The 13,129-nt window shown below is 43.6% G+C and overlaps 1 protein-coding gene across 2 annotated transcripts in view; it reads left to right on the top strand.

Annotated features, from left to right (window-relative positions):
- PRR14L (proline rich 14 like) overlaps positions 1-6,592 on the top strand; it is an 84,198-nt gene extending 77,606 nt beyond the window's left edge. For both annotated transcript variants that reach the window (XM_045289659.1, XM_045289658.1), the window contains exons 7-8: positions 1,054-1,125; positions 2,172-6,592. In XM_045289659.1, coding sequence (XP_045145594.1) covers positions 1,054-1,125; positions 2,172-2,448 — 349 coding nt within the window. In that variant the 3' untranslated portion in view covers positions 2,449-6,592. The remainder of the gene's footprint in view (positions 1-1,053; positions 1,126-2,171) is intronic.
- Positions 6,593-13,129: the final 6,537 nt, after the last annotated feature.

Genomic DNA, 13,129 nt, shown 5'->3' with positions numbered 1-13,129 from the left:
GTTTTGGGTTTTTTTTTGGGGGGGGGGGGTGTGCTTAAATGCAGACTTCTGAAGAACTGGCATCTCTCAGATAGGCTTAGAGACCCAACCTTTCTTAATCACAGCTGCTTCTAGGTAACAGGACGACAAAGAGTATCTGGGAGCATCCTTCCTTACAGGCCTTGGTCCAGCAGTTACAGTGCTGAGGAAAGGAGCACCTGGAGCAGTCGGCCTCTCGGCTCTGATACTTAAAAGCACTGTACTCAGCAAGTACACACATCTTAACAAAGAACATCACCGGGCTTTCCTTAGCTAGTCCTCTAGTAACCAAAATATCCCAGCTGAGAGACTTGAACAAACAGATTTGCTTCACGTTGTTTAGGAGGCCAACAATCCGGGCACTTACCATAGGGCACTGCTCTAGGGCAGTGGGGCTCTGCCTTCCTAGGACCCCGACCCTTTAATACAGTGCCTCTTGTTGTGGTGACCCCCCAACCATAAAGTTATTTTCGCTGCTACTTAACTATAATTTTGCTACTGGTAGGGACCGGGCGACCCCTGTGAAAGTGTTGTTTGACCCCCCAAAGGGGTTGCAGCCCACCGGTTGAGAAACCGCTGCTTTAGGGAAGGTCCTTGTCTCAACTTATTTCTTGCTCTGGTTGTCTCCTTGCGTCTTACCCCACTCACTCGTTTAACCGCATTTCTCAAATGAGCTTTCTTTTATTCAGCCTACACTAATCCTGTTTCAAAATCAAGAAAACACAATTCCAAATAGGGTTAAGGCCACAGGGGTACCACTGAGGATTTATAACATTTCAGGGGGACACGAGGCAACCGACAATGGCCAGTTTGACAAAATTTTAGGAAACTCACGTGCAGACCATATTCACTGACTGTGACTTACTTAAGTTGGACACCTTTATGCCAAAATATTGCTAACTAAGATTCAAACCCATGCTTGGAAAGTAAGAAGCGATTCTTTGATAAATTATGGACCAAAGTGATCATAATCAGTGTTAAGGGGGCCATTTCTCCGAATATGAAGAATGTGTTGTTTTTGTTTTCTTCTTTCAGGTTAAAGAAGAAAGAGTTTAGTTTAGAGGAAATCTATACCAACAAGAACTATAAGTCCCCTCCTGCAAACAGGTAGGTACACGTGGCTGGGTAAAAATCCAGTAAGCCGACTTCTGAAATGATTGATGTAAATTAACAGTCCTCTCACTTCAGAAAGGGCTTCTGTTTGGCTCTGCCATGGTTTGATCTTAAAAGTTGCAGTTGATGCACATGAATTGGGTTTTGTGGTCGAGGGGAAAGGAAAAATGTCTGTTGAGTTAAGTAGGTACAGAAAATATAGCCTTTTAATTTGTGCTTGTATTTTTACTGAATAGTCACCATTCAAATGGAGATGGGAGTATCACTTGGCAACCTTTAGGTCTGAATTGGGATTTAAGCGAATGTTTATTAGTTTCCTATTGTATACAGGATAAAACAGGAGGAGCTGTAGGATTTTCCCCCTACGAATTGTATTTGTTCAAATGCCCAAAAGTGTTTGTTTAAGGGTATTCATCACAGCGTTGATAAAAAAATAATAATATGGGAATGGATGTGATCTAAATATGCATTAAGGAGTTTCTTATTAACTTGTGGTCATCCTATCTTGAAATCCGCTGGGTAACCATTAAAAACAGTGAATGGGACACACAGTGCATAGGACAGTGCATATATATATTAATTAGGGGGGGGGAAGGATATGTAGTATGAGTCAGCAAACTTCAGGCCAACGAGGCATTGGTTGTTTTTTGTTTTGTTTTGTTAATGGCCTGTGAGTTAAGAATGGTTTGCATATTTTTTAAAGTGTATTTAAAAAATAGAACATAGATTAGAGGGCTTAGTGGCCCACACACACAAAAATTGCTATCTGGCAATTTATAGAGAAAGGCTTGATTATGCTTGCTTAGCTTACCTATTACTTTTGACATGATATATTTAAGAATGTGTTAATAGTATTGCCCTTTTATCCATTTTGAATTTTTCCCTGATGTGCACGTATTACTATTTGTAAGTATATATTTTTTTCACGTGAACACGGTAGTTAAGGAACTCTTAGTACAAGTAGTTTTCAGCGCTTGTTGATGACATGAGTTGATGAGTCAAGTACTCCTGGTGAATTCTCTTCTGTGCTCCATCCTTAGGTGTTTAGAAACCATCTTTGAAGAGCCTAAGGAACGAAATGGTACACTAATCTCAATCAGTCAACAAAAGAGGAAGAGAGTTCTAGAATTTCAAGATTTTACAGTCCCGCGGAAGAGACGAGCCCGAGGAAAAGTCAAAGTGGCAGGCAGCTTTACCAGGGCCCAGAAGGCAGCCCTGCAGAGTCGAGAATTGGATGCGCTTTTAATACAGAAACTTATGGAACTGGAGACCTTTTTTGCCGAGGAAGAGGAACAGGAGCGATCATCGAGTTGTTGAGAAGCAATTCTGTTGAGGGTTCTCAATGTTGGTTTTCTGCACCTCGTTGAAAGAGGTTGCCCAATTTTGCCCTACTACTCAAACCACTCAAGATGTTTCGTCCGTGGATTTTTGCCCGTTTGAAGGTGCAAACTTTTAGTGACTGGGAAAGGAGGGTCCTCTACTTCTACTGCTGAGTGTAGAACCTCAGGAATGCTCCCTGTTTTTCTAGAAATGGTCCTGAATGACATCTGCCCTCCATTTCCCCATCTCTGCCACCCACCGGAGGAGGAAGCAACAGGTCTTAAGTAACACTAAGATTGCAAGGACTCCTTTGCACGTCCATATGAACGTTTTGTTTACGGTGGTGCTAGACCAAGATTAATTAGAAATGTGGCCTAAGGAGGTAGACCTGGCGTCCTTCCCTTTGGGATCACACTGGCTCATTTTAGTGGTCGAGGAAAGCTGTTGTGTTTTCTAATCCTTTGAGTCCTTTAGCCCAGAGTCTGGGAGGCATGTGCTTGGCTTTCCCGTCGTCTCTGGCCCCTCGGTGACTGCATCACTCGTGCCAGGAGCCCTTCCAGGTCTCATTTGAAGTCGGTTGCACTTTTCAATGTCGTAGTGATGATGACTTTATTCATTTTTTCCCAGCCTCCCCCACCCTTTTTAAAGATGTATTATTACTGCTGCATGTTTAGAGCCTTTAAATGTGATTTTTTTTTAATGCATTGAGGAGAACAGGACATGTCTTAAGAATCTTTGATAAACATTTGATCCAGTTTTTAGTGCATGATATGGGACAATAGATCTTTTCCCATTTACATGTTTTAACTGATCCCTACCCATCTCCAACTCCTAGTATCTCTCGTTGAGGGAAGTACATTTTTCATCTGGGTTCTCATTCTTGTCCCCTAAGTACACGCGTTGATTGTTATGACATAAGAAAGAGCAGGTTTGTCTCCCAGTCGTTTTTGTAAAAACACTTAAGATTGGGTGTGGTTTTAATAGGCCTTATGTGAAAAGAATGTGTCACAAAGTTGGATGGTAATAAAATCCAGCCATAAGCGTGTGCACCTGGCAGAGCAGCTTGCTCCAAGAGTGGGGCGGGGGGCAGGGAGGGAGGTGAGTGTTGACTCAGATCCAATAAGCTATTCTCGAGTGGAATCATGACATACCACAACCAACCCTCTTTGAAGATAGGTCGCTGTACTCTGGATTCCTGTGTCAGGCCCACTGGAAGTTGTGAAGAATGCCAGTTAGCAAAGTGTCTGCTTATTGTGCCTACAGGAATGTTTGGTCAGAAGGATGCTGTGTGGTTCAGAGGCCCAGAAGTCTCATTCCTTTCCACTGAATCCCCGTGTGCCCTTGCCCTGCTCCCCTCTTCTCCGTCCTTGTATTTTATCTTCTCTCGCTCACTCATCCTCAAACAAGAGCTCAGAGAATGAGCATCCCTTGACTGGTGAGCCGCAGACACAGCCGCCACCTTTTCCCTTCCTTTGGGAGCCCCTCCCTGCTGGGGAGCTGGGAAAGCCTCAGAGATGTGCTCAGTCAGTCTGTTGGAGAAGAGCGAGGTGCCGCCCTGGAATGGTGGCATCTCTCCTGGGTGTCCTTTTCCCCCCATCTGTTAGTGGGTGGGGTCTTTGTGTGCCTTTACTTTGCAGATTGACAGCCTATGCCATACTGGAGCAACTGACACGCACAGAAAAATAGAAGAAAAAGTGCCACATCTGTCTTTCAGGCTCATTGCCTCAGACACAGTGTTAGGATAACTGAACTAGAATCTCGGTAAGCTACAGAGTCTTCTACGGCCCCAGCAAATTGGATTAGAAGAGAGTACAGTGTCCACACTGGCTCCATTTGATGCTCACCCGGTTCTGCCTTACCAGACTGTGTAGACATTATCCGTGGTCCACCGCCGTACCCTTCCCGTCCTGGCACAGAGCTCCGACACACTCACTGTTCCTCTGTGCCTTTTTGCATTGGGAGGGAAATGAGTACGCATGTTGTGGTACCCTTGGGCAGATATTTGAGGGACCCTCTCTGCTGGGCAGCTTGCTCATTTTACCAGGCAGTTGACAGATGCATATTTTGCTCATTGCCAATGCAGAGAGGTCAACGAGGTGAGCACCGTGTCATTCGGCAGACTGAGGTTGAGGTGGGCCAGCTGGCGTATCGCCAGTATTGCAGAGGTGATCATTTCGAATTCATTCCTTAGAGATGTGGTCATTGAAAGGGCCGAGAGCAGTGGCTTTAACCTTGGCTCTGGGAGTGAAGGCTGAGGGACATGGAGACCTTAGGAAACCAGGAGCAGTGAGTGATCTGTAACATTGGCATCTGGGAAGAAGGGAAATGGTGATCTAAGGAAACCCTACCAATCCTTCCTTGTCTGGAGGGGAGAAGCTGCGCTGGGGCTTTTTCATATGTTTTAAGTGGTCCCTTCCTCATCTCCAACTTCTAGTGTAAGTCATTGGGAGAAGGTGTCTCGAGTCTCTAGCCCAAAGTTGAGAAGGCTTCCATTACAAACTTGAAATTACTTACCTGAAGCTGATCCATCAGGTTATAGCTGTGCTCTGCCACACCTGTCTTAACTTTTCCAGTATAGCCATTGACCTATTCAGCCACCGTGCTGTCGCTGGTCCCTTGATGCCAGTCTGTGGTGGTGCCTGCCCACTGGGGGAGACGTTTGTCACTTGCTGGCCTCCCACCTGCCCATAGCTACAAGAGTTTTGGTTTGGGGGTGCAAGTTGGTATTGCGACGTCCCATCCCAGGTAGTAACTTACTTAACTATAGCTTACCTCCAGAGGTTTAGTGTTTTTTAATATAGGAAAGAGGAGAAATCTCAGGTCCAATCAGGGTTCATCATCTGTTCATCAAAATAGCTTTTTTTGTTTTGTTTTGTTTTGCTTTTAGGTTTATATTTCACTTCCTGCACACACACTGATTTTTCTTTCCTCCCCCCCTCCTCCCCCATCCCTGCCCCCACCTTTTGGTCTCCTTCCAACTTCATTTCTCCATTCGTTGAGTGTACCTCATCACCCGTGAAAGCAGATTGTTGTCCACTTTTTCTTGCTGACCTTACTCTTAAGCGCTTCACTGAGGGAGGTGCAGTGGAAAGACACGTAGTGTTTGCCTTACTCAGAGCCTGAAGAGCTCAGAAACTCATGCTGTGAATCCCAAAATTCAGTGCTCCTCCTAGAGCTGTGAAAATCATGACACTTTGTCACAATTTTGCCTGAAAGGATCTTTCGTATGGGTGCCAGAGCCCACCTGAGCTCAATTCCAAATCCCACTCTCCGGGCACCTTACTTGCACCACGGCTTCTCCCCACCCTCCTGCCCCCTGACCGAGGGCAGCACAGAAGGGCAGAACTGCAGCCACAGAGCTGGGGCCTTGGTGCTGACTGATGAGATGCAGAGCCAGCACTCCAGTTCCGGGCTGTGTTTTCATCTTTCGTAACCAATACCATGTTTATTAAGATCCACGAAAGACCAATTTTTAGGCAGTGATACTTGTCTCCCCTTTCTAGGGGATAAAGTATGTAGTTGGTGCTTTCTTTGATTTCCTTACAGATTTTGTTTTGCTTTGTGTATGTAAGCTTTCCCCAGTATCATGAAAAGGCTCTGTCAGTACATTTGGGTGGCTGTATCCCAAGTATGAAATATTGTCCAGGAGTGTGGAGTATTGTTTCCTGGGTTCATGAAAGCAAAGGACTCCATGCCAGAACTGAATTTATTAAGCTGAATAATGAAGAGGCATAATTTTAACAAAATCAAAGTTTAATAGCCACAAATTGAGCAGTGAAGTTATTTTGACTGTAAAGTGGGGGGTCCCTATAGCTTACTGTCTAGCACAGCATACGCTTAAATTTTATGCTTGTTAATTGTGTATTTTCACAAGTCCCTCTCTGGTGCTGAATTGGATTTGAATTCTTGATGAGAGCCCTCAGCATCTCCTTGGGCTGGTCTGGGCCAGTAAATAGCTGCCTGAAGTAATTATATATTATCATGGTCAATAGTTCAGTGACATTTGTACATTTTTGGTAACATTGGTAAACATGATACCCCTGCGATTTATTTTCTGTTTGGTAGTTTGTGACTGACTCTAAAATCCCCACTGTTCTGTGTGTTAATTTATGAAATAAATTTTTTTAAGCCTTTCAAATAACACTCCAGGGTACTATTTTATGTTGTTATCTTGATAATCAGTTAATATTTTACCTGTGATTTCACAAGGCTCTTTTTTATACAAGTGACAGTTATACGTCACTCCAAGCATTCTTTTTTCCATAGTGATTTCCGTCTCCTGAGGTCTCCTCTGTTATCATCATGTGTGTAGCATAACAGACGTAGAATGGCCTTTGGTGCCTACAGTGAAGCTTTCTGAATTTCTTCAAAGGTGGCAAGTTATCACAGATGAATAAGTTTCATAATTGTCCACATGAATCATCTAGATCCAATCATGTCTGATACTTTTTGAGTTATCTCTCTAAGCACTTAATTTAGGTATACTTTTTAATGATGTGACATTTTCTTACATGGCTGAGAGATGAAGAAACGGTTAAAAATACAGGTCAAAATGTACTTCTAGCAAATCATATTTAGAATAAATGCCTAGCTTGCCAAGGAGAATACAAATAAAAGGAGAATGTGGTGAACATATATAATAAGGTATATTAATGGGGAGAAAAGACTCAACTCACCTTCTCTGACATACTTTGCCCAGGTATACATGAAGTTAGTCTCTGATCCTTGGTTCTTTGTTCACCAGTGGGAACTGGTCAAGAACTCCCTGCAAAGTGTGACTCTATTGCCACACAGACAGGTTTCTTATGACTTCGGGAGGATCTTTGGTCAGAGCAGAAGCAACGCCATTCATTTTTTGGTCTTATTCAATTAAGGAAAAGTTGTATTAGGCAGAGTGGACTAGAGAAACAAACCCAGAGACACTCATATATGTATGAGAGATCTCTGTATCAAGATGTAATAAGTCTGTAAGTCCGATACTAGCCCATAAATCCCTCTCGAGATTCATGCAGCCACCCACTATGATGCAGACTCAGGAACCTCACCAGCCAGTGGATGGAGGGTTGCACGGATCCAGTGGCGGTGGCTGTATCAGGTTCACCCAGGTCTGAGCTGGGGGATAGTCAACAAGAAGGTGAAGGCGCAGAGAGAGCGGGGCTGACCCCAGGGAGCCATTTATCTTGGTCACATCTCCAAATGAGATCATCAAGCTGTGATCTGATTGACAGGCTAAGCACGCCTACACTTTATTTATCAAATTGACTGGAAATTATGTAACTACCACAAAAGTCCGGAAACGAAATGATACATAAAAAGAAACCAAATATAACTGAAAGAGACAATAACAAGAAATACAGTGAAAAGGTTCAATAAGATCATATTAGGTCAAGGAAAATCAGCAAATTAAGAGAAGATAAAAATTACGGATGATGAAGAGCAATACAAAGTCAAGGCTGTTAAGCACGCTTTAGTGAAACTATGGGACAAAATCAAGAGACCCAATATACGCATGTTACGTTTCCAGAAGGAGATTGAGAACTGTTTGAAGAAATAAAGATGAGATTTCCCCACTCTTAGAAAGGACATAAATCTGAAACTCGAAGCAGGATAAACATATAGATGTATAAAAACATGGTAATCGGTAAAGGTGAACAGTCCTGAAAGGTGACAGGCTCAAACAGTCGCATATTTATTTATTTATTTTAATCGTTTTATTAGGGGCTCATACGACTCTTATCACTATACATACATACATCAATTGTGTAAAGCACATTTGTACATTCATTGCCCTCATCATTGCTCTCCACTTAAGTCCCTGGCATCAGGTCCTCTTTTTTTCCCCTCCCTCCCCGCTCCCCCCTCTCTCATGAGCCCTTGATAATTTATAAATTGTTTATTCTGTTATATTCTACCCTGTCCGATGTCTCCCTTCACCCACTTTTCGGTTGTCCGTCCCCCAGGGAGGAGGTCACATATAGGTCCTTGTAATCGGTTCCCCCTTTCCAACCCACTCTCCCTCTACGCTCCCAGTATCGCCACTCACACCACTGGTCCTGAAGGGATCATGCGCCCTGGATTTCCTGTGTTTCCAGTTCCTATCTGTACCAGTGTACATCCTCTGGTCTAGTCAGACTTCAAGGTAGAATTCGGATCATGATTGGGGGGTAGGGGGACGGGGAGGAAGCATTTAGGAACTAGAGGAAAGTTGTATTTTTCATCGTTGCTACATCGCCCCTGACTGGCTCGTTTCCTCCCTGAGACCCCTCTGCAAGGGGGTCTCCAGTGACCTACAAATGGGCTTTGGGTCTCCACTCCACACTCCCTCCATCATTCACTATGGTAAGATATTTTGTTCTGATGATGCCTGATACCTGATCCCTTCGACACCTCGTAATGTCGTGATGGCACAGGCTGGTGTGCTTCTTCCATGTGGCCTTTGTCGCTTCTGAGCTAGATGGCCACTTGTTTACCTTCAAGCCTTTAAGACCCCAGACGCTATACCTTTTGATAGCCGGGCACCATCAGCTTTCTTTGCCACATTTGCTTATGCACTCATTTGTCTTTGGCGATCGTATCTTGGAGGTGAGCATACAATGATATGATTTTTTATTCTTTGACGCCAGATAACTGATCCCTTTGGCACCTCGTGATCACACAGCCTGATGTGTTCTTCCATGTGGGCTTTGTTGCCTCTGAGCTAGATGGCCACTTGTTTACCTTCAAGCTTTTAAGACCGCAGACGCTTTATCTTTTGATAGCTGGGCACCATCAGCTTTCTTCACCACTTTTGCTTTGTCTTCAGCGGTTATGTCGGGAAGGTGAACATCATAGAATTCCAATTTAATAGAAGAAAGTATTCTTGCATTGAGGGAGTACTTGAGTGGAGGCACAATACAGTCACATATTTAAATAACATACTTAAGATTAAGTGATGATTTCTCTTCAGATATCAGTGGAATAATATATTTTGAAGTGCTGATAGGAACAACATCAAGAAACCTGCCAAACAATAATGCTACACCCAGCATAACTTTTCTCTCAAGAATGATAGTGTTCATTAAACATTCCCAAACAAAAGCTGAAAGAATTCATATCCACCAGATCAGTCCTACAAAAAAAAAAAAAATACTATTGAGTGCTCTGCACATGGGAGAGCAAAGATGTTAGCAAGGAATTCAAATCCAGACAGACTAAAGATCTCTATAAAGATAATTTCATGACTTGTATAAGGGCTAGTAATAAAGTATTTCATTTTGATTGTTCTTGCTGGTTTGTACTTCCAACTTTTAATAGCAAATGTATAAAAAGCACATAACACAAAGATGCAATCAGTAATAACAAAATGGGGAGAGGGAGAGGAAGAGAGAAATTAAGTTGTTATCACCTCACCGTTAAAAAAAACGACTGCCAAGTCAGCCCCAACTCATCATGACCCCATATCCAATGGCATAGAGACCATGGCTCACCTAGAGACTAAGGGAGACTGGAAAAAAGCAGTGAGAGGAGTCAGACGGGTGCCTGGTCAGCACACTTGATGCGGCTCAGCATTCTTGACCATTTGCCAGCAGCATTCTATCCTGGCACATGAGTGGCTGGTCACAAGAAAGGTGGGCTTTATCCTTGTTCCCCACACCAACCTGGTGACCAGATGCATGGCCAGCCCCCACCGCCCTGCACCCAGTCTAACAAAAGCTGAGAGAGTTCTTATCTCAGTGACTCCACCACCGCCCCTTGTCAGCTCTGGTACCTGGAGGTTCTTGAACTCCCCGTCAGAACAGCAGAACACACAGGTTTGGATCCCGGGCCACCCTACAAAGGTAGGAAGTCAATCTAAACCAGCTACGTTGCTCCCAACTGCCTTCACATTTGGAGATAATAGATTCTGGAGATAAAAGCTCTGATTTTAGCCACCTTGTGAGTCAGCACGAACTACTTCAAGATCTGGGACCCTGACCCCAGACACTAAACAGGCCAGCAGAAAGACTGTTTATGACCATAGCCCCACCCTGCCGATTGAACGCCTTAGCTGGCAGAAGGTGCCAATTACAAAGTGCCCCACCCACCACCTCCATTTTCTCCTTTCTGCCTTTGATTTTGTTAGTTTTGCCCTTCCTGTGATTTTATCCTTTCGGCTTTTCGTTTTTCTTTCTCTTCTGTTTCTTTTGCATCTTCTTTACGTAGTTTTTTTTTTTTTTTCTCTTTCCACCCTCTCAAAAAAAAAAAAGTTTAACTGCTATCAAGTAGACTCCAACTCAGCAACCTCGTAGGACAGAGTGGAACAGCCCCTGTGAGTTTCTGAGACTGGACATCTTTACGGAAGTAGACAGCTTCATCTCTCCCCTGAAGAGTGGCTAGTGGTTTTGAACTGCTGATCCCGTGGTTAGCAGCCAACACCTCACTCACTACACCACCAAGACTCCTAGTTTGATCTATTGTATGTTTTCTCTTTTTAAAAAATTGTCTTTGTTTTTCATTTCCTTTCCCTTTTTGCCTTAGAGTTATTAAATTTGTTTTCCTTGCACGTTTTATTTTTTTCCCATTATTTTTTAATGTTTCTTTTTTTCTTCTTTTTTTCCTTTTTGGCTGCTGTCTGCCTGTTTGTCTTGCCCAACCTAAAAAGAAAGTGCAGTTATGCCCACACAGTCCAGACACATCTGGACCTCCTACAGCCAGACCTGCTGTGTGAGGACCACTACCCATTCCCGTATCATTAAATCATTGATAGATAAAGGAAAATATGAGCCAAAACGGACCCTAGCCGAGCTTTATGGGCAGTATATGAAATATAGCTAAAGCACCACAACAGTGGCTCGGAGAAAAGAGCCTATTTCAGTTTATGTGAAGAAATAAGAGAGTGGTTTGAAATAGTGACCAATATACAAAGCCAAAAATATTAAAAAGCCTTTCTCAGGAAAAGCCATTGGCATAATCTGATAGAGAATTTCTCTGTGAAAATTGTATTTCAATACTTCCAATACCATCAACCACGCACGCGTCCCCAGCCAGAGGTTTGAAATATCCTGGCTACGGGAGGGCCTTGCTCTCTCTTACCCTGCGCCTGGTCAGCGGCAGGTGGAAAGTGAGGGTGTACTTCCCCCACGTGGGAGCACCCATGTGCCCGCGCTGGGCCTACTTGGAACCCACAGCCTCTTGGCCTACATGCTCTTAGTCTCTGTGCCCACCTGCTCTTAGCCTCTAGGATTCTTGGGCTTTGGCCTCCCAGGATCCCCACCCAGTTCAGCACATGTGGGTGCTCTCTTCCATGTGGTTGTTGGTGCCCAGTTGTGAACTGCAGCACAGATTATGCATGGCTTGTCATGCTTTCCAGAAATATCTTACACCCTTTTGAGACCGTAAAACCTGAAACTTGTATGGTCCTTCATAAAAACTCACTTGGATCACACAACATGCTTCAGCGTGAATTCTTACAGCTTGCGAAGCAAAGAACCGAGGTATAACCTACTCCAAAAATCTACATGTTCTTTCTACTTGAGCCCTTGGCATCAGCTCCTCTTTTCTCTCATCTTTCCCCCACCCTTCTTCCAACCTCATGTCTTGGAAACATTTTGCAAACTCATCTGTTTAGATGGCTGACAGCATCTCCCTCGTTTTTTTTCTTCAGCTCTTCTACATCATCAAATCGATCTAAGCTGTTTTTACGAAAAAATTCACTGTGACCAGAGAGAACCTTCCCAGGCAACGCCACTGGGAGCACTAACTCAGAGAGAATTACTGATGCTCACCTAGCAGGAAAAATGCATACTACAAAAGCTCCTCCCAGAGGATCTTTTTCCTGTGTGTTTTTTTTTTAGGGGGGAAACCCCTCATAGTTTAAACAAACAGTCTTGATACCAAAACCAGGCAAAAGCAAAATTTTAGACCAGCGGTTCTCAACCTGTGGGTCGCGACCCCTTTGGGGGTCAAATGACCCTTTCACAGGGGTCGCCTAAAACCAACGGAAAACACATATTTCTAATGGTTTTAGGAACCAAGACACCACTCCTCTATCTGGCTCCAGGCGGGTCTACCCACATGCAGATACTCCCACATACGGGTACCCGGCGTGAAGACAAGCACGGACTGCCCCATGCTTCAAGACAAAATTTCATTAATATGCCATTCTCTGAGAAAGATCTCTTGGAAAGAAACTTAAAAATAAAACTACAGAACTGAAACTCTACAATTAGGCAGCTTGACCTGATATATATTTTCAGAGCTCTCCACCCAAACGCAGAAAATAAATTTGCATTCTATTTAAGCTCACACGGCACATATTCGTAAATAGACCACATACAGGGACACAAGATGAACCTGAGTAAATCAAACACATAGAGGTCACTTAGACTTCCCTCTCAGACCACTATGCCATAAGGCTGGAAATCAACAACAAGGTGACCAAAAAACAAGGGCAAACTATTGGAAGATGAATAACTCTTCTGCAAAATGAGTGGGTACTTGCCCAGATTAGCGATGACATTAGGAAATTTTTAGCAACCAATGAGAATACAACATACCAAAACCTTAAGGACAGAGCAAAAACAGTTATCAGAGGAAGTTTTATAGGGATAAATGCACACATGAAAAAGGAAGAGAGATTTATGATGGATACACAGTCACAAAACCTCCAGCAATCAGAACAGAGCAAACAGAATAATCCTACTAATAGCAAAATAAAACA

Source organism: Echinops telfairi, unplaced genomic scaffold (genome assembly GCF_000313985.2).
Source record: "Echinops telfairi isolate 266 unplaced genomic scaffold, ASM31398v2 ScPeMD7_29;HRSCAF=101, whole genome shotgun sequence".
NCBI classification, from domain to species: domain Eukaryota; kingdom Metazoa; phylum Chordata; class Mammalia; order Afrosoricida; family Tenrecidae; genus Echinops; species Echinops telfairi.
Note: the sequence above shows the minus strand (reverse complement) of the source record. Positions and strands in the feature narration are given on the sequence as shown.